At 39.4% G+C, this 22494-nt stretch overlaps 1 protein-coding gene across 18 annotated transcripts in view; it reads left to right on the plus strand.

Annotated features, from left to right (window-relative positions):
- The window catches only part of CAMTA1 (calmodulin binding transcription activator 1), a 964678-nt gene that overhangs the window by 937276 nt on the left and 4908 nt on the right, over window positions 1-22494 (plus strand). For 5 of the 18 annotated variants that reach the window (XM_064363183.1, XM_064363186.1, XM_064363189.1 and 2 more), the window contains 7 exons: window positions 3538-3725; window positions 4538-4784; window positions 6392-6463; window positions 8389-8409; window positions 9811-10004; window positions 11040-11114; window positions 13888-13918. In XM_064363183.1, coding sequence (XP_064219253.1) covers window positions 3538-3725; window positions 4538-4784; window positions 6392-6463; window positions 8389-8409; window positions 9811-10004; window positions 11040-11114; window positions 13888-13918 — 828 coding nt within the window. The remainder of the gene's footprint in view (window positions 1-3537; window positions 3726-4537; window positions 4785-6391; window positions 6464-8388; window positions 8410-9810; window positions 10005-11039; window positions 11115-13887; window positions 13919-22494) is intronic. The other 13 variants (XM_064363184.1, XM_064363185.1, XM_064363193.1 and 10 more) reach the window with 3 other exon arrangements.

The raw sequence follows: 22494 nt of genomic DNA on the forward strand, positions 1-22494 counted from the left end.
ATTGGATAGCATGCCTTCTTAGAAAGTGGCCTTCACTGAAACAGAGTCCATGCAGGAAATAGAAAATAATCTTTACAAAATCCCCTTCCTATTTTCACAGATCTGTAAGAGAATACCATCTTGCCAAATTAAGAGCATGTGTCTATGAAAAAAGCAGCAGTCTAAAGAAAGTTTTTTAGCCAAATGAGAAAATAACAATTAAAAATAATGAAATAATTTTAGAAAATGGCAAAACCATCCATGAAGGAGTGAACAATCAAACCAGTAAAACTGAGCAATCATTGATAGTGTGGGTGTATGTGAGAGGCAGATGTTAGGAAGGGACTCTTTAAATATAGGAGAAATAATGTTTAAACAGTCTCCTAGGACTAAAGTTCTAAATTATTTTAACAAAACCAGGAAGGGTAGGGAAATAAAGAGAATAAAGTATATGAAAGCAGCTCTCTGGTTCAGGGACAGTAATAGATTTTGTTCCACTCATGATATAGATAGATATGCACTGGATAGGCTGAAATATGTGGTTAGAAATGTAAAGTTAGTAGGCAGCATAAAAATGGGCAGTGGCTCACACCTGTAATCCCAGCATTTTGGGAGGCCAAGGTGGGTGGATTACCCGAGGTCAGGAGATTGAGACCAGCCTGGCCAACATGGTGAAATCTCGTCTCTACTAAAAATACAATAATTAGCCAGGCATGGTAGCACACGCCTGTAAATCCCGCTACTTGGGAGGCTAAGGTACAAGAATCAATTGAACCTGGGAGTCGGAGGTTGCCGTGAGCTGAGATTGTGCTTCTGCACTCCAGCCTGGATGACAGAGCGAGGGTCCGTCTCAAAAAGAAACAAAAACAACAACAAAACAGGCTACAGACTTTGTAAGTCATTGAAGGGGGAAAAAAGAAAAAATTGGCCCATTTGGAAAAAGTTTAGTAAAAAAGGAAAACATAACAATACAAATCATAGGAAACAGGAACACTTTCAAACATGATTCATTCACACTTTAGTAAGTGATAATTCTATTGAAAGGCAGATTCTTGGATTTTTTAAGCAAGATATACTATATGCTGCTTGTAAGAAATACAACCAAAATAAAATGAAACTGAAAGAAGATAAAATGATACTTACAGCAATAATAGATAAATGAGCATAAAAAGATAAGTACAATTCAAGGCAAATAGTATATATATATATATATATATATATATATATATATATATATATATATACACACACACGCACCCACAGTTTTTCAAGAAGATATGACAGTTATAAGCTCTCGTATACCTAGCAACATAACCTTGAAACATTAAAGCAAATACAAGTAGATACAAAGAAATGTGGACCCATAATCATAGTATGCTACTAATACAGCTCAGAATTTTTCAGATCAAGTAGATAGAAAAGCATATGAACAATTTGAACAATAAAATTAGAAAGCTTGATTTAATACAGATTTAATATATGATAGATTTAATATATAATATACTTATATATAACTATATGCATATATGTAGTTAATGCACATAGCAACTACATATATAATCGTTCTTTTCAGATGTCCAAGGCACATTTATGAAAACTGCTCATATACTAGGACACAACAAAAATTTGAATAAAAATCCAAAGCTACTCATTTAAAGGCTGTCTTCTCTGAGCACAATCCATGAAATTTGGAAATGAGTGACTTGACTTTTCAGGTCCAGCTGCTGAGAATGTTACTTAAGATGTTTTTACATTGTTACGTGTTTATAAAATAGAGGATTCGGAAAAGTAATTGTAGAGTAATAACCTTTTTATGCTTCGGAAATTCCACTTTGCCTTTAATAAATTTCAGTACTTTCATGGAAAAAGAATAAAGGCAAGATTTATTTACAGTTTGAGTCACAAATCAAGAGGGCCAGTAGAGAAGGAGAAAAGAAGCTGCTTTTTTTTTTTTTTTTGAGACATAGTCTTGCTCTGTCACCCAGGCTGGAGTGCAGTGGTGCCATCTTGGCTCACTACAACCTCCATCTCCTGAGTTGAAGCAGTTCTCCTGCCTTAGCCTCCCTAGTGTCTGGGATTACAGGTATTGTAAGAAAGCACTAGGCCTGCACCACCACGTCTGGCTAATTTTGGTTTTTTTGGGGGGTAGAGACAGGGTTTCACCGTGTTGCCCAGGCTGGTCTTGAACTCCTGAGCTCAGGTGATCTGCCCGCTCAGCCTCCCAAAGTGCTGAGATTACAGGCGTGAGCCACTGCATCCAACCCAATATATTTTTCTTAAATTTTTGTTTTTATTCTTATTATAGAAACTAATTCTCGTTCTTTGATGAAAATTTATAAAATTATCCATGATAAGCATTTTTAACAGCTTGATTGAGGTATAATTTACGTTGATAAAATTTACCTATTTTAAGCACTCAGGTGATGGCTTCTAGTAAATGTATACAGCTGTGCAGCCATCACCACAGTCCCTCCGTAGGACACTTCTCACTCCAAAGTTCCCTGCCCATCTGCAGTCCATCTCTGCCCAGCCTTAGGCAGCCACTGATCTGATTCTATCCCCAGAGGTTTGCTTTTTCTACACATTTCATAAATGGAATCATACACCATGCAGCCTGCTATGGCTTTTTCCACTTAGCAGGATGTTTTTGAGGCTCATTCATGTTGCAGGAGAAGCATTTTGTCACCTTTGTATAGTTCCATCGAGAACATTTCTAGTTTACCTAAGAACCCAAAGTGCTGTGTTTCAGTTACCACTTTTAAGAGGTATGCAAGGAAATATTTAAGAATCAGTAAATAGCTCTGATTCTCATAAAGAATATCTTAATCCAGACCAGCTTTGAGGATTCTTTTTTTTTTTTTTTTTGAGTTAGAGTCTTGCTGTTACCCAGGCTGTAATGCAGTGGTGCCATCTTGGCTCACTGCAACCTCCACCTCCCAAGTTTAAGCAATTCTGCGTTAGCGTCCCATGTAGCTGGGATTACAGGCATGCGCCACCATGCCTGGCTAATTTTTATATTTTTAGTAGAGACACGGTTTCATCATGTTGGCCAGGCTGGTCTGGAACTCCTGACCGATCCACCTGTCACCTCAAGTGACCCAAGTGATCTCGGCCTCTCAGAGTGCTGGGATTACAGATGTGAGCCACCACGCCTGGTCTAGGCTGGGCTTCTCTAGGCTAGGCAAAAGCAGGTGGTTAGATATTGGTTGCATAACTAATAGTGACACCTCATTCATATGACAACTTATTCTAGAACTGCCCAGTGTCATTAATTGGTTGACCCTAACTGAGAGTAGGGAGTACATACAAGCCAGAAGTTCTCAAGACTGGACTAAAGGTTTCATGCCAAACTGACTTGGAGATGATCAGGTCTCAGGATCTCAGCACATTTCGGTGCGTTATAACATTAAAATGATATTTGATTGCATTGGATTGAGGTAGAAGTCTGCCCACCTGTCTTACTATTTTTTTCTTTCCAAGATGGGGCAGGAGAGGTAGACCTGGATAACTTCTAAGGATCCTTTCTAACCTGAGTGTTCTGTGAACTTCCGATTTCAGGTGAACATGATGACCTTGGCAGAACACATTATTGAAGCCACACCTGACCGAATCAAGCACGAGAGTTTTGTGCCCATGGAGTCCTCAGGATTGGAAAGAACAGACCCTGCCACCATTAGCAGTACAATGAGCTGGCTGGCCAGTTACCTCGCGGATGCTGACTGCCTGCCCAATGCTGCCCAGATCCGGTGAGTAAAGTTACAGGGGTTACTGCCCAGGATAGATTCCTGGATTTAATTGGAGGCAGGGGAGGCTGGTTGTATTTGATGAATGTAATGTCATAAAAGACCGTATCAAGGATGGAAGAAAGCACTAGGACAGTTCTGTTGTCACTTTCAAGGCCCAGCTCCCATTCCTACCTCTCCCATTATTTTTTTTACCGATATCAGAGCATAAGAGATCATGTTAGGCCAGACATAGTGGTTCATGCCTGTAATCCCAGCACTTTGGGAGGCTGAGGCTGGCGGATCACCTGAGGTCAGGAGTTTGAGACCAGCCTGGCCAACATGGTGAAACCCCATCTCTACTAAAAATACAAAAATTAGCTAGGCATGGTGGCACGTGCCTGTGATTCCAGCTCCTTGGGAGGCTGAGGCAGGAGAATCGCTCAAGGCAGAGGTCACAGTGAGCTGAGATTGCACCACTGCACTCTAGCTTGGTGACAGAGTGAGACTCCGTCTCAAAAAAAAAAAAGATAATATAGCATAATGTTTCCCCCTAATTCAGTTGAAGTTTCCTAAGGGCACTAGAGTGTACTGCTACTAGGTTTTAGTATTTAGCTTAGTACTAAAGTCACAATAGGTGTTGGGTATGAACTTACTCAATTGAAGGACAATTAAGGCACTGGGTATGTTTAGCAACTTGCCTAACTGAATGAAAGCATGTTCCTAATTGCCCACAGTGGCTTCTGGCAGATACCATCTTGGCTCATTCATTAATATCTAATGGATTGTGCAAATCAGTCATTAATCTCTCTCTCCTGTTTCTCCTCTTGTTTCAGAAGTGCATATAACGAGCCTCTAACCCCTTCTTCGAATACCAGCTTGAGCCCTGTAGGCTCTCCAGTCAGTGAAATTGCTTTCGAGAAACCTAACCTTCCCTCTGCCGCAGATTGGTCAGAATTCCTGAGTGCGTCTACCAGTGAGAAGGTAGAGAATGAGTTTGCTCAGCTCACTCTGTCTGATCATGAACAGAGAGAACTCTATGAGGCTGCCAGGCTTGTCCAGACAGCTTTCCGGAAATACAAGGTAAACTATAACAGAACCTTCATTTTGTGACATTCTTAAGATCAGGGAGGACAGATGAAAGTCAGAATCATGTGAACGAAAACGTATCCCATTTCTTTTTTTCCTGAATTTGTAGAATTTTTTGGAAGTCTCCAATTTATTAAGGTTCAGTATATAACATATCTGTGTATCTGCTTTGTAAAAATATTTTATTGTGGTAAAATATTCATAACAGAAAGTTTGCCATTTTGTCCATTTTAAAGTGAGCAACGTGGGGGCATTAAGTATATTCACAGTGCTGTGCAACCATCACTACTATCCATTTCCAGAACTTTCTCATTATCCCAAACCATTTGCTTTTAACAACCAATTTTTAAACAGTTAAACATGAAATTTTCATCAAATGTTTGCAAAGTTCCGAAAACACCTTCATAGAAGAGTTTCAGGAGTGTTCAGTTATCTGACGCATAGAGAAGTAACTGGCTGGGACAAGGGCCCCATCCATGGGTAGCCCAGGGCAGAAATGGGGCTCTCCTGGCACAGAACAGTGCTGATTTTTCTTTTTCTTTTCTTTGGAACGGAGTCTCATTCTGTCACCCAGGCTGGAGAAGTGCAGTGGCGCGATCTCTGCTCACTGCAACCTCTGCCTCCCGATTCAGGCAGTTCTCCTGCCTCAGCCTCCTGAGTAGCCGGTATTACTGGCACGTGCCCCCACACCTGGCTAATTTTTGTATTTTTAGTAGAGACGGAGTTTCAGCATGTTGGCCAGGCTGATCTTGAATTCAGCCTCAAGTGAGCTGTGTGCCTTGGCTTCCCAAGGTGCTGGGATTACACGTGTGAGCCACCGCACCCGGCCTTGATTTTTCTGTTCTACCTTGCCATCCCGAATGCAATGTCTCTTTACTATTCCTTAAAACAAATTTCACCAGGTTATAGAATTTTTAATTAAAGTTATTAATGTCACGTTAGATAATTCTCAGACGCTTTAGTAAAGGAACCTTAGCCCATAATGTAATGGTTATCACCATCTCAATGTACTGTTGGTAATGATGACGATGTCTATTATTCAGTTAATGTAAAGTAAGCTGACCCCTCCACTATAAGGAGGTCATGACCTGAAGCAGGGGTTTCCAACTGGTAGCCTGGGGACTGACTCCAGGCAGCCCCTGAATGCCTAAAATTAAGCACTGAAGCTTTTCTATGTGCATTTTTGGTGGGAAGCAGACCCATGGCTTTCTACAGAGACTCAGAGGAGTCTCTGACCACTCCCAAAAAGGTTTGAAGCCATTAATCATTGATCTAAAAGTCAAGTAGTTGGGGTTGTCTTAGGGAAGACGGTTGAGATCTGGCAAGACAGACAGCACAATGCTAATTTGTTCAATACTTTAAAAAGGAATGTATTTTTAGTCTGCTTAACATTCCAAATATCATAGTTTTATTTAGAAGCAAGGGTAGTCTGAGGTTTATTCTATAAATTCATTTCTCCTCATTTATAATTAATTATCAGTGATTTTTGGTAAACCTGGGGTCTCAGCTCTGAGAAGGTGCATTAAATGAGTCGTAATAAAAAGCTGACATTTCTTGTAGTTAATCATTACTAACTTTTTTCCCCTTACTTTACTCTTAAGGGCCGACCCTTGCGGGAACAGCAAGAAGTAGCTGCTGCTGTCATTCAGCGTTGTTACAGAAAGTATAAACAGGTAAACCTCAGTTTTGCACCACAGAAGGAAACTGTGCCCCATCCAAGGCCACTGAGGATCCTGGGGTGCAGTTTAGCTAAAGAGCACCTATATCCAGTACCTCATTACAGTGACTTAATTTGTTTTTTGTTTTGGGATGGAGTCTCACTCTGTCCCCCAGGCTGGAGTGCAGTGGCACGATCTGGGCTCACTGCAACCTCCACCTCCCAGGTTTAAGCAATTCTCCTGCCTCAGCCTCCCAAGTAGCTAGGATGACAGGCACATGCTACTATGCCCAGCTAAGTTTTCTAGTTTTAGTAGAGTTGGGATTTCGCCATGTTGCCAGTCTGGTCTTGAACCCCTGACCTCAAGTGATCCACCCTTCTTGGCCTCCCAAAGTGCGGGGATTACAGGCATGAGCCACTGTGCCAGGCCAGGGACTTAATTTGAACTGTCATTAAAAGAAAAAAAAAAAAAAAACGGGAAGCTAGACATGGTGGTATGTGTCTAGAATCCCAGCTCCTCAAGAGGCTGAGACCAGAGGATTTTCTTGAGCCCAGGTGTAGAAGTTGAGCTTGGACCTTGTCTCTAAAAAAAAAAAAAGAAAAAAGAGGAAAACGAAACCAAACCGTCTGCAATAAGACTTGCACCACAAGCGATTTTTGGTTAAAATTTTTGGCCTTTTAGTATTATCACCTACCCGAGATATTGGTCTGATCCTAACACCGGTATCTTTGAAGTGAGGATCTACAGTCCAATACTTTTATAAACTCCCTAGTAATCAGAGAACTCTAGGGAATCCAGTGTTTGAAATGGTGATTGGAGAAGGTACCTGCTAGCTATTTATTACTTTGAGTTGGGATTTTATAAGATATTTAATCATTGGCCATTTTCCTTTCAGCTTCTTACCCATTTTAAAATGAAGAATTGTTAAAATCTTTGAAAATCAGAAGCTCAGAACATCTTAAACTGCTTTTGTGCACCTTAGTTAAAGGCTCAAGAAGAACATCTGAGTACCCGTTCATGCAGTATTACTGTTCGCAAACCAGCTTGTAGGGTTATGTAACTGTCAGATGGGAAAGGGAACTCGGATTTTTGGGGCAGCGGGTACATACTGGATTTTTTAGGTGCCCCATCTCATTTACTTTTTACAGTTATTTGAAGTAAGCAGAATTTATTTCCAGATTACAGATGAAGAAGCTGAAGCTCAGAGAAATTACTTGAATATTAGGCCTTTTTCATCATCATAGTGGTTATAAAATAATAAAAATTGCCTAATGGAGTTTTGACTGGTTCACATGATAAAATTCAGGCCTGTCAGTAGATTCTAGAATCTTTTATTAGATTGTGCTTTAGGTAGTTCTGAAGTTTTATTTAAGGAATAATAGATTCTAATATATGTAACGGTCACATAGACATTGGAGATTCTGTTACCTTGGGTTTGCTTCAGTTTCTGATATGGGTTGCCATTTCCTCAAGCCTCTCTGGGATTAAGCCCCATGAATGGGGGTGGGGGGACGTCCTCGGCTTCGAGCCAGTTGAGTTCCTGATCCCAGAAAATGAAGGTTTATTGTGCAAACGCTGACACCAGAGTGCCTGTAGCTGTACAGCAGGGAAGCGTACTGGCTTCTGTTTGGTGAGCGGGCTTCCTGGGAGCACAAGTGATACACAGAATGAAGGTTTCAAGCCTGTGATCACAACAGGTATTGATTCCAAAATAAGAGTTTGTTTTTTCTTTAAAAAACAAAAACAAACCCTCCCCAGAAAGTATCAACTATAGCTAGGAAGACAGAAGGCATTAAAACAAGTATTTTGGAAGACGGAAGGCATTAATATAGCCAGGTTGCCTTTTTTTTCTTGGTTGGGAGTTTTATTGATTCTGGTTTTTAATTTCATTATATTCAGCAATCTAACATTAATCTTGTATTTTCTGTTTTTCCCCCAAGCTGACATGGATAGCCTTGAAGGTAATGATACACCCAAGTCCTCTCACAAACCATTCCACCAGAGTCACAAACTTCACACCCATCACCAGCTACAGGGAGGGGCCATTCAGATGGCACAGTCATGGAGTAAACATACCCCCCTTGCCAGGCCACCTCAGCACAGCGCATCTATCCTCTGGGGACCACGTGGTTATTCAGGTGTAGTGGGTTTCAGCATTAAGAATTGGACATTTTCTGGCTGGTGTTAATCCATCTACGCCAGTTCCTGTGAGCCCTGTGGCCACTAAGTAAAGACCCTTTTCCCAAAGTGCTTCACTGTGGCCCGCTGGGTCTGAGTGTGTAGTGTGTACAGGTGGAGATGATGAAAACCGCAGGGGCTCTATAGGGTACAGCATTCTTGTCCTGAAAGAATTTCAGACCAGTGAAAAGATAAAGCAGGTCAGATAAGACCAAAGGAGATTCTTGCAGAAGGGTCCTGGTTCTTGGACAGTTCTGAGAAGTCAGTTTCCCTCCCTCATTTCACCTCCTCATACATCCAGAGATACAGTTAGGCAGATGCAGGGATTTTCTGGGGAATATTTTTCCTTGCAATGGTAAGTTGCCTTCTTAGAAGCAAAGGGCTTCATTGCGACTTCTCATCCCCGGAGTCCTATTCTGTTTTATTAGAAATGTGGACATAGCATTTGAAGACCATGGAGAGGTCTGTATTTTTGGAGCCTAGGGACTGATGTTGAGGAGAATTCACCCCGCGCCCTCGTTCCTCACTTCTGTAGCTCTGCGGCAGGCTGGGTGGAGGGCTGCTGGCACTGCCTCCTGGGCCACCCGCAGTTCTGTGACAGCCGTCCAGGTTTCGTGGCTTCACCACCGTGTGGGTCTTACGAGTGTTCATCTTTAACAGGTTAAAATGGCTTAAAGGTGTCAGCGTTTCATGATAAGCCTTGTATTTGGGACCTTGCAACTCAGTCAGAAACTTGTCATGTGGAATGATAAAAATCGGGCTGACTGCTAAGTAGATTTCTGTATAGTGGGAATTGGGAGGCATAAAAAAATTATTTTAGTTTTTCAAAACTAGATAGAAAATAATAATGGGAAGCATTTAAAATTTACTTTTGAAATCTGTTTTTAGATTCATAAAGGTCTAAGGGTATTGCTATTAAAATTTTTCTCCAAGAAGGGCAAAATATGTCGATATTTTAGGGGAAGAAAGTATGTCAGAAGGCAACCCGTAAAGTAATATTTTACATTCTGGAAAGGTAGGTGTAAAGATTCCTAGTTTGCCTCTTTTGTGATTAAACCCCAAACAGAGAATGTGATCACAGAGGGAAAAGCATTTGCTCTTCTTCCCTTCCCGGTAAGCTCAGAGGACGCCGAGCCCCGTGGCCCCCGTTGTTACTGTGTCGCTTGTTCTTGTTTCCCCTGCAGTACGCACTTTATAAAAAGATGACACAGGCTGCCATCCTTATCCAGAGCAAATTCCGAAGTTATTATGAACAAAAAAAATTCCAGCAGAGCCGACGGGCTGCTGTGCTGATCCAAAAGTACTACCGGAGTTATAAGAAATGTGGCAAAAGACGGCAGGCTCGCCGGACAGCTGTGATTGTACAACAGAAACTCAGGTGGGTGGAGAAGAGCCCATGGAGGTAGAGCTCCCTAGGGAAGAGAACACTGACTGCTTTGAAAGAATTGTCCTGGGCTGACACTGGAGTCTGGGCCGGGCCTAAAGCATTGGAAGTCACTGCGTTCCAGAATGTTCTAGGCGTGGTGGCTGAATACTGACACCTGTGCTTAGTCTGGTTTTGACTCTTTCTCTCTACCTTTTGATGTTGCCACACAATTTCACCTTATATCAGAATTTGGCAGCACCAGTTTCTACTTAGAAAGGTAACACTCAATTATAGTAGCGTAAGCCATCTCCCGTTTAGAAAAAAACGTAGAGCCCGCTGTCAGCGCTCAGCTAATTTTACATAAACGCGCTCTTTGAGGCTAAAACGAATCTGATTTTCAGTATGAAAATAAAATATAAAAACTATTCTTGGAGTTACTTCTAAACAGAACTTGTCTCTAATCCTAATGTAACTGAAATGTATATGATGCTACATTAGGATTAGAGATGAGTAAATTTGGGGCAGATGGGAAATGAATGAAACTGTAGAATCACTACATGTAAGACCTTGGAAGAGTAATTAGGGTTAAACCCTTCCATTTTAGAGAGTGTAATAAAAATGTTTAGCCAAGTAAAATACATTGATGTGAACATTTAGAAAATAGTCCAAAGAGTGTATCAACTCTGGTGAACGGCCCTCTGAATTAAGAAAGCCTCTCCGATGCCAGAATGCCTTTTGTGGCCAAATGAGCTTATAACGTATTGTGGACGAATAGTTAAGTGGCATTTTACTTTCAATCTTTATCAGCCTCTCTTGGAGCTAGGGGAGAGCTCTGGCACATGCCCTCCTTTCTCTTCTAGTGATGCCCAGACTCAATACTGTGAAAACAGCCTATGCCCTCGTTCCTCTTCACATTGTATCAATCTTTAACGTTTGCTGTTGGCTTTGCTTTGTGAAATGCTTAATTAAAAGTCCTCTGTCACTTCTGACCAGTTTTGTATATTGGGCTTTACCCTTCTTGTGACAATAATATTCTGACTTTTTCAGGAGCAGTTTGCTAACCAAAAAGCAGGATCAAGCTGCTCGAAAAATAATGAGGTTTCTACGCCGCTGTCGCCACAGGTACACTCATCCTCATTTGTACATTCTGCTCAGGGAGATTGATGAAGCAACCCTGGCCGCCTTAAGCCTCAGTAACTCCTATGTAAAGCTAATCCCCCCACAGATAATCAGGGCAGATGTCCCAAATTACAGTAGGGTGGTAGAGCTCTTTAACTAGGGAACAAGTTAACACCCTTGGAATGCTTGTAACCATGTCAGACCATGCTGTTTGAACAATGGAGGTTCGTGCCTGTGTTTTTCTGTTCTAATTTGGGTGTGAGGTCAACTTCGTCGGACTGGCTTTTAATTCTAAGTCTGTCTTTAAGCTGTGATTGATATGCCACATTGCAATATGTTCTTTGCTCTAATCCTTTACTGTGCTAGCGGGTGTCCAAAGAGAAAACAGTTTCTAGTCTCAAAAAAAGGAAGGAAAACCATGAATTCCAAACAAGTTTTTTCTGATACAGAACTTCCACTAAATAGCTGGTGCCCTCTGCTGGACATGTGATTGCTAACATGCTCTTTCAAATTATCAGTTAAAGCTGGTCCGTGATGAGGAACAGGAGAGATCACTGGAATGTTCAGGAAAAGAAAGATGTCTGAGATTATAGGCACATCTACAATTAGTAGGAAATAGGGTCCTGTGACCCCGGCGTTCCGTGGGACACAGCATCTTCTCATGGAGCTAAGCCAGAGGAATTTCTCTTTGTGCCTCAAATTTGAGCTTTCTTTATGAAGGCTAGCTTCTCTACTTAGAGTTCGAGGACTGTGTTCTTTATTCAGGTTAATATTCCAGTCCGACGTCTGTAACTGCGGCGTCCGAGCTGGGTGTCGAAACCTTCCGAGTGGTTGGGTTGTTGCTGTGTGTCAGGAGCTGTGTAGTTTATCGTACCAGACGTGAAAGCAGGCTCTTTAATGTCTTTCCTCTTCCTATTTAATTATACCGAAAGTCCTAGTATTCATATTTAATTGGATTCCTCGGAGGTTTCATTTTGCTTTAGTTTTTCTTATTCCTACAACCATCTGATTGCTAGCTTCGAAAATATCTTGCCTTTAAGACTTAATAGGCTTAATGGGTTATTTGTACTTTTACTTAAATTAACAAAAGAATTTGTGTGACCATAGAAGGAAACATGCACAGCCACTGCATTAACACCGTGAAAACTTTAAAAACAGCATTCACTAGGACAGATGCTTTTCTCCGCCTGGAATGCCGTGTAGAAGCTAATGTGCACTCGCCCTGGGCCTCAACATTTGCTTTCCACCATGCAAGGATGGGAGGTTTTTCACCATTATAGCTCATGAGTAACATACCAATGTCATTACTCTGAAACAGGAAGTCCTGTTAGTAAATACATCCCCAAAATGGGTGTGGCTATAAGATCATGAAATTAATTCTGCAAGCCTTGCCAACGGCAGCCTCTTTTCTTTATTATTCAGTTATCCCTTTTACTTAGCAGGGGACTGAGGAGCAAATAGAGTAGCTGATTTTCTTCCTTTGGTGAACATACCAGAGACTCACCTGGGCCCTTTTCCTTACATTCTCACATACATTCACAGTTCCTCCTCCCTTTTCCTCTTCTATCTGCAAAATGAAAATCCTTAGGAAGACCCTATCTAGCTCTGAAACCAATAGACTTTGGCCACTTTGAGCAGAATCACATCTTCTTTCATGACACTGTGGCTTATACTTTCCAGATAGATTTTATTATCAAGAAAATTACCTTAACAGTGCTCTTCTCCAGGCCACTTCAGACAAACCAGAAAGTCCACAAGTTAAGTCGTGCCAGACTTTTTCCTGGTTTCTTCTAGTCTGATCCTCAAACTTCGACTATCTGTGTGGGTAACACAACCTTGGTGACTGAGTAAAACTGCGTGAAGTCCTCCACTCTTCCTTTTGTTTTTGCCAAAGCTGTGTCCTGTGTTTACTTTGAGAGAGTTAAGAGAAAGAGCTATTTAAACAAAATGTAAATTCATGAAAGGTTGCCTCACAAAGTAAGCTGAACAAAGGAGTCTTTTCACTTTTGTTTTTAGAGTTCTCTTTCTGTAAACTGGTAGAGAAAAATTTCATGAAGATTTTTGCCTTCCTTAAGTTTATATTTTAACTGGTAATTACCTCATAAGATGGATAACAAGAAAGTGCATTATGAAGAGAACATAGATACGGGCTCTGGATTTCTGTGTATTAATTGAAATAAAATAAAAAATGTTACTGGCTCTTTACTTGACCATTTGCAGTTCAGATGTTAGAAAAATAGGCAAATTTTAATAATTGGTGTATACTGACTAAGATCAGTATTCACTTCCCATTTCTGTATATTCAATTAATATGTACAATTAAGGACCTTCAAGAAATTCTGAAAATCTATCTTGGAAGTTTGTTTTAAACTCATATTTTCCTTAGGATGTGTGTAATCCTATTTTCATTCAGGGTTGAGTTATTTAATGTTATTTTAAAAGAAACTGTCATGTCTGTTGTCCCCTAGAAGCATTAAAATCTATATTAAGGTAGAAAACCTCATATGATACTCTCTCAAAAAGGTAGGTAGATAGTAGCTTCAGGAATCAGTCAGAAGTATCCCATTTCTAAGTCATGTGACTCCAATTTTTTAAGACTTAAATTGGTGAATTTTCTACCTGCTCATTTCACATACCCCACCATCACTCTCCTTTCCTTTCTTTCCAAAAAAGAAACCACATGATACTCTTTTTCGTTGAAATAAAGCTATTTATAAGATTTCTGTTGTGACCCTCACGTGCTAATAGCTCTCTGGTGTTGTTTTACTGTCTAAAGCCCCCTGGTGGACCATAGGCTGTACAAAAGGGTGAGTTTAGCTGCCTGCTAGCCAGTTTCTCTTCTCTTCCATTTTCAATATTTTGCTTTTTGCTTGCTTGCATGGGGCTGCAGCCTAGGTATGCCAGTAAGTTTCACATCCATTTTGAATGAAATCAAATCAAATAAAAACTAACCCTAATTACTAACACTATTTTATACAACAGGAGAGCAGTCACATACATTAAATGTACAAATGCATGAGTGAGTAAAAGGGAGGGCCCCTGGAAGGCACTGCAGGGTATGCCTAGGATGCAGTGGAGGAAGCCTCCGGGATGCAAACATGGCTGGCGGGCCACGGCCACAGCCAAATAAGGCTGTGTTAAGATGAAAACATTCAGCAGGTGGCTTTTTATGATTACGATAATTTGCCACGTGAAATTTTCTCAACGGCTACTTTGTCAAAATTTCCAAAGCAAGGAGGCTTACTAGGAGGTGGTACTAGGGTTATTTTTTAAACAAATCTATTTCTTATTGAGAATGGTTGTTTCCCTGTACCCTGCTGTATACTTTCATTTTCTAAATCTCTCCCTCCCTGGTGCTGTGAGGTAAGTCAGTGTACAAAGCTGCCCTTTCAGAACAAACCCAGGACATTTCATTATAAAATAGCGAGTGAACTGGAATTCCAGCACTTGATGGTAATGCTAAATAATGAAAATGTGGTATAAAGTGTCTTAAATATTTATATTCTGTATAACAGTTAAGAGTAGAGATTCCAATAGGCTTTGAATCTTAAAGAAATTACAGTGAGTAATTATAGTTCCTGAGATTTTAGAATATGATGCTAATTTGTAAGCAGGGCAAGACGCAAAAGTCTCCCAGAGGCAACTATAATGTGTTTGAGTTATGATAAAAGATGTAGTGTCAGAAAACCAGTTTTTCAAAGCCAGGAATAGGCCAGGTGCAGTGGCTCATGCCTATAATCCCAGCACTTTGGGAGGCTGAGATGGGAGGATAGCTTGAGCCCAGAAGTTCAGTGCCAGCCTGGGCAACATAAGGGAGACTCCATCTCTACAAAACATAAAATTAACCAGGCCTGGTGGGGCATGCCTGTAGTCCCAGCTACTCGGGAGGCTGAGGTGGGAGGATCACGTAAGCCTGGGAGGTCAAGGCTGCAGTGAGCTGTGATCACACCACTGCACTCCAGCCTGGGCAACAGAGTGAGACCCTATCTCAAAAAAAAGGTTGGGAGGGGGGCAGGAATAGAATTCATCAAAATCTAATTAAATGAATTTAGATTAATTTGACAACTTGTGTATTATATATAATCTTGAGAGAAAATGAGTTGAAATTATAACATGGGAATTATCTCTGCCAACTCGACTATATTCAGTGCCCCGTCTTCTTAACCTTATACTAATACTTTATTTAGTCACCTTTAAGATTCTGAGAAAAGGTCATAGTTCAAAAAATCTTAAGACTGCTAATATTTCCCATCCAACTATACTAACATTGATGCTAATCTTTATTATATTTTAACCCAGGGGTTGGCAAATGTCTTTTGAAAGGCCAAACAGTAAATACCTTAAGCTTTGGGGGCCATATAGTCTGTCCCAACTACTCAGTTATTTTAATGTAGCAGGAAAGCAGCCACAGACAACGCATAAAGGAATAGCTGTGGCTGTGTTTTAATAAAACTTTATTTATACAAATAGACATTGGACTGGATTTTGGCCCACAAGTTGTAGTTTGCCAACTTGATGATAGGAAAATTTAGTTTTTATAAGTTCTTCGTAATAATGAATTTAACCCTAGATCTAAAAGCTGTGGTGGCTCATACCTGTAATCCTGCACTTTGGGAGGCTGAGGCAGCCGGATTACTTGAGGTCAGGAGTTCGAGACCAGCCTGGCAAACACGGTGGAACCCCTTCTCTACTAAAAATACAAAAATTATCTGGGCATGGTGGCATGCGCAGGAGAATCCCTTGAACCCAGGAGGTAGAAGTTGCAGTGAGCCAGGATTGTGCCATGCACTCCAGCCTGGGTGACAGAGCAAGACTGTCTCAAAAGGGGAATAAAAAAGCCTTAAAAGATTTTAAAGATTTGAAGCCCTATCTATTTATAATTGTAAATAATTGCTAAAGGAAAAATTCATCTTTTGAGGAAAATAAGCAGCTATACTCCTATGTAAACTTAACTAATTAATCCTCTTTAGAATTAGGAATTGTTCTCAATTAAAATAGTCCAGGTCCCACATGATAGAGCTGGCTCAGAGATGTTTGTTTTTGAAATGTAACAAAAAAAGAGGACAAAAATCTCCATTTCCTCCCCATTCCTTCTCACCCTTTGCATACATATACATAATATTTCTTTCCATTAAAAAAAAAAAAAAACCTCCAAGAGAATAGATGCATGCCCTAGTATTCAGTTTAACTTAAAGTTGTAGTATCTTGCATGTTATATGCAATTAATATCGCCTGCTGCAAGGACAACATTTTACGGGAGGTGGTTGCTTACGCATTTTTGAAGCTTGTTAGTTTTTGGTGTGTTAATGACCATTTTTAAGAGCACATTTTCAGAAGGTGCTTTTCAATGCAAATCAGAGTCCCAGCCTTCATTTCTTTAATGCCTGCTGCATTCTGTTGTGAACTCCTAAAACTCCTACTCATGCATGGAAAGTTGGAATCTCATGATGCCCCTTATGCCTCACGACGTCTACAAAAGTTTGAGAGAGAAGGGCTGAGAAGCGTCCAGGTTCCTTGTGTCCTGGTGATATTTAGCTAACTCTCTGAACTGCGGAACAGCGTATATATGGCCTTGTGTGATTACCAATAAGATCTTCTCTCCCTCGTTTTTCCATCAGAGAAGTCACAATGGCACTCCCTCTAACAATCCCCAAGTTGAAATTACTCTTGGGAGGCAGAGCATTCTGTGAGGAAGATTTATAGTCCCGGAAATTATGTTAAAGAAGATAATATACTTATTTTGTTAATTTGTGAAGTGTGCCATATTTAAAACATTTATGGTTTATACATTGAAAGTAATATTTTCCCAGCTATTGGAGGCTAAGGTGAGAGGATTAGTTGAGCCAAGGAGATATAGGCTACAATGTGTTATGATCGTGCCACAGCACTCCAGCCTGGGCAACAGAGTGAGGCCCTGTTGAAAAGAAAAGAAGAAAAGAAAAGAGAGAAAAGGAAAGGAAAGGAGGGAGGAGGGAGGAAGGAAGGAAAGGAAAGGAAGAAGGAAGAAAATTTGAAAACTATTAAGTTTTAGGGACAGTATTCATAAAACACTAATAAGGAAGGAAGGAAGGAAAGAAAGAAGGAAGGCAGGCAGGCAGGAAATTTGAAAACTTACAGAATTACATTTTAGCCTATTTGTAAAACACTAATATTGACCCAAACTCCTAAGTCAGTGGAGCAGAGGGAAATCTAAAAATGCAGAATTAAGACACAACGGATGAATTCCAGCAGCAGAGCAATCAGCAAATACCATTTGTGTCTTGAAATGTTTAGTTTTTGCTTTGAGGAAGCCTGAGAGAAAGCACCAAATATTTTTTCTCCTCTTTCCTTCAGGCTTACCTCTTAATTTATCCAGTAACTTAAAGTGAAATTAACATACTCTTGATACTGTCATCAGGGTTTGGGGTTTTTTGTTTTTTGGGTTTTGTTTTGTTTTTTTCTTTTTTGGTTTTTGTTTTGTCTTGGACACAATAGCTGTATTTAGGAGGAACTTTTGTTTTACACAGAGGTTATTTAAATGAACAAAAGCGATTTATCAGCAAATGACTGAAGGATTTTTACAGTTTAATAAACTTTTAAAGTACATCTGCTAAAAATACACTTTCACTTGGATTTTGAGTATATCTAACAGGATATTATTCAGGTGCATAGAGAAAAACCAGGATACCTTGCATGTTAGCAAATAATTAAGTTATATAACAGATTTATCCTCAAGATATTGAGACTTACTTGACCTAAAAACTAAAACGCCTCTTTTTCTAGGCAGAAAATGACTTTCCACTTCTCTAAAACATTTATTTTTCCTGGGTAGTAGAAAGTATTCTCACAGATGAGAGAGACCACTCTGAACACCAGTCTCTAGACAAAGTCCTCCTTTTCCTATGTGAGACAATATTTCTGTGAGAAGACTTTATAAACTATAACAATCACTACAGGTGTTACTAAAAGCAGTGGGAATTCTAGTATTTAAATAACCTATTTCTTATAAACTGCTGGCCTAGTCACCTGTGTTCAGTAAAGGCAGGTGCAGTTATTTTACTGGAATAAAAACCTTAATTGGAGGAAGAAGAAATAACACTTTTTGGTCACATATTTATAAACAACATATTTTCTCTTTATTTGAGAACCGGGTTTCCAAACACTTTTGCCAGAAGCTGGTAAGTAGTGGTCTCAGCAGAGCAGCTCTGCCGTGCACTTCTCAGAACAGCCCCAGGTCATAGCTGCACCGGGTCATTACCAAGTTCTGAAAGTTATGCTTACACTTTTGGCTGTGTTATGTACACTTTTATCCAAGGGACAGTTCTCTAACAATGCCGGGAAGTGTGCTGAGAAAAGTAAACAGTGCTCTAGGGTCAACAAACGTGTTCTCACACTTCCGTAGCCTTGAGGCGTAGTTTCCAAGTGGCCCGATGTGTTCATGAGAAGACGTGAACGTGGGATGTGTCATCGTGGATGTATTATAAATCTTCAAAGTAATTTTGTCTCACTTGCCTCTTTTAGGAAATGAATATTTTTGGAACACAGTGGTGTGTGTTAAATTGCAGACAACATGCTCTGTGTCATTCTTACTGGGCCTCTCTGTCTTTTTTGTTTTGCAATCCAAATGAGATTTCTGGAAAATGGCAAGATCTCTCTTTTCCTAAATTCCCCACAAGCTATTGCAGCTCTCAGAGCAACAGGTAACTAATCAGAAAGCCGCATCCGCTGCCCTATTTTTGACGTCCAGCATTGCGAGAATATTCCCGCTGAACTCCACTGACTCATGAGACATTTCTCTGGCTGAGCATCACTGAGTGGATGTAATGAAGCAGCTTTGCCTTACGCTTTACCCATGAAGCCATTGTTTGCTACAAGTTTCTGAACCAGGCCTACTTCATTGACTCATAAATGATCATTGGACGTCTGATGGAAGTAAACCCTGTGGGCTTTTGCTGGCTTTCAGTGCTGTTGCTTACATCACTTCAGTACATTATGATGCAACTTTTTGGGGAGGGGGGAATTGAGACTACAGCAGTATCCCAGAGTGGTGATTATTCTCAGCCTAGAATGCTTGGGAGATCCTGGGATTATCTTTAATGTTAATAGTTGAATGGTCACAGGTCAGTCTTGCTGTTCTAATTACTGCAAGTCTGAGCCAGTAAGAGTTCTACTTTGCAAGTTACTGAAAGAGTTCAGAATGTGGCCATATAGCTGTCTAGCCTGGCCCTGTGGAAGCTATAGCTTCTGTCCTGCATTGCCTCTATGGGCTCAGGGAAGACTGCTTTGCCTGTCTTCTGTGTAAGGGAATTTAGAAGTAAGTGCAATTATAATGGGTTTTTTTTGCTTTGTTTTGTTTTTTAGCTAACCTGGACATTTTTAGGTTCAGTTCTTTCTTAGACCTGAATGAGTCTAACAGTTGTAATTGCTTAAGAGAATCAAGTACTCCGTAACCCTTAGCTAAGTTTGTGTAACATAACAAAAGTTTATCACGCACCTGTGTTCTAAGTTCTATAGATATGGTGACCACAGGTCCTGGATTTTCAAGTCTAATTTCAGTTTCAAAAATTCTTGTCTCTATTTACCAAGTTTGTGTACTGTAAAATCTGCTTACAACGTAGGTAATGTTAATGAAACCGTTCAGTCCATTGATGTTGGTTTTGATCTGTAAAATTGAATTTTTCCCTTTCACTGAATTTTTCAGTTGTTTTTACATAACGTGAACACAGCATTTGTAAGACAAATTAGTAACAGATGGATAGAAAACCATCTAATTCACTTTTTCTTTCTTTTTTTTTTTTTTTAAGACTAACAAGCAGCTCATGCCTGTAATCCCAGCACTTTTTGGGACTGAGGCAGGATTGCTTGAGGCCAGGAGATCAAGACCTGCTTGGAAAATATATTGAGATCCCTTGTTTGTAGACAAAAAATTTAAAAATTAGTCAGGTGTGGTGGTGTGTGCCTGTAGTCCTAGCTACTCGAGGCTAAGGCTAAGGATCACTTGAGCCCAGAAATTCCAGGCCACAGTGAGCTGTGACTGTGCTGCTGCACTCCAGCCTGGGCAACTGTATCTCTAAATAAAGAAAGAAAATAAAAGCTAACAAGCAGGAATAATTATTCTTACAAAAGCAGCACATACTAATTGTAGTGAATTCTGGAAATACAAATAAGCAACAAGAATCACCCAGAGATGATAATGGTTAAACTTCTGTTTTGTACCCTTCTTTTCAGTAAAGATTTATTTTTAATTAACATCTGCCTAAATAATCATTCATGTCCTTAACTAATAACAGGTGATTTCAAATTTAGCTATTTGAAACACTGATTTGAAACATCTATTTCTGAAAATTCTAGTATATGTTATTCTAAATCCCATTGGCTACATAGTTTTCTTTTTCTTTGGAGGCAATATAACATTCAAACATTATTTTATCCAGTTGACGTTTGATTTAAAAACAAAACAAAGATTGAGCACTACCATCTCATCCTAATAATCTACCCTCAAGTAACATAAAACTTCATTTATGATTTCACTACGGCAGATAGTAAGCCTCTCAATTTCATGTTAACTTTCAGAGGTAAGTTAACCTTAATATGGTCTGTAAATTGCAAATTGGAGAATGAGACTAAAAATCTTCCTTGATTCTTAGACACATTCTTTTCACACGTTTTAGGATTCTAAATAATTGTGTTGTAAAATCAGTAAGTACATTTAGTGTAGGGGTCTTCCCCGACAAAGAATGTTTTTATTAATAAAATCAATATAGTGTCTTATAAAAGATGATACCTTAGAATTGAGAAAATATAATTGTTAATTTCACTTCATACCATGGAAATTTTCCAAATGCATGTTTCTTATAAAGTCTTTTGGAAAACATAATAAAATATGATTCTTTTTTAAAATTTCTGTGTTATCCTGGGAGAGGCAGTGGAATGTTGAAACTATAGGTTTGGAAGTCAGACAAACCTGGGCTCAATTCCCTGTTCTGCCATTTATATTAACTGTATGAATGGGGGCAGACTGCTTAATTCCTATAAATCTCAGGTTCTGCATCTACAGATTGGAGCTAATGGCAGTTCTGTGAGGACTACATAAAGTAACAGATATTAAGTAAGTTGTATAGCTATTAGAATTTAATACGTGTTCTCTTTCATTTTTCCCTTTTCTTTTTTTTCTAATTCCTCCTTGAACGACTTTCTGTAAAAAAAAGTCTGTGCCATTTAAGTCATTTTGATGTCAAAATGCTATTATTCTATGATAACTTTATCAGGAAGCTAAGAACTAAATTCTCCACTTTAACTCAGGAATTGTGAAAGCCTAGAAAATATATCTGAAAATTGCAGTGTTCTCATTTTTCCCGCGTAGATATTGTGTGTGGACATGCACCTCTCCTTAACTTAGTGGCCTGTGACACTGTCACTAATTTCATAGCAGACTATTTACATGGCAACCTTAAAACCTTATGAAAATTTAACTTTTTTATTAGTTCTGAAAGACACTAAAAAAAACTGCAAAAACAAATGTGACCATTTTAACTAAAAGAAAAATGTTTTAAGGTATATCTACCCTGACCAGCTGATTATAGTTTCTTGATATGAAACCACATAAAACATTTCTGGTTTATAATTCACTAACCTTTTTGTTTCATCTCGATGAACTTAATATTTCTGAAGCATTCCTGTTCATTCTAGGAAAATGGTGAATGTATAACATCTTTGTGTTTATGCTATCGGATTTTGAGTTCAGAATTCCTCAAATTCTAGACATCTCATCAGTGATGGAGTCACTGTTGCATATTTGTGAATGAGTTCTGTGCTAGTGCAGAAATAAAAGGTAGCATTTGAGGTAGCATGCACACGTTACGGTAATTCGGCAGTTAGGTCTGCACAAGTACAGACATTGCATGTCTAGAAGCAAAGCTGGCATCAGTGCATGCCTTGCATTTCCAGCCAAAGGGATGTTAGTATAGATATTGCATGTTTAAAAATTGAACAGACTATAGCATGTTTCAATTTTTAAAAAGTCATTTACTTATCAAGTATGCATGTCCAAAATTTAGGGCCCTATAGTGATGTATAATTCTATACTGTAATATGACCCAAATTAATCTACATGGTATATTTAATTATAAAATTTTAAACTAAATGATATTTGAATCTACTTATGAACATAGCAATGCATTCTAACTGTACCTGTTAACAAAAAAAATGATCCAATAGTTTTAAAGATACACTGTCACTGTCATTCCTAAAAATCACACTAGGACCAAGCTAGGGCTTGCTGTATGTAGTAAGTAAATCAGACAAATAAGCAAGTTTTCACCTATTATAATTCTTTTTATTATTACTGATGATAACATCATAAAGCTTTTCTTCTAAAAGAGAGCATCTTCCCTGTGAAGAGATT

The sequence above is a fragment of the Aotus nancymaae genome, unplaced genomic scaffold, assembly GCF_030222135.1.
Source record: "Aotus nancymaae isolate 86718 unplaced genomic scaffold, 86718_ANA_hifiasm-v0.15.2.pri h1tg000053l, whole genome shotgun sequence".
Taxonomy (NCBI): domain Eukaryota; kingdom Metazoa; phylum Chordata; class Mammalia; order Primates; family Aotidae; genus Aotus; species Aotus nancymaae.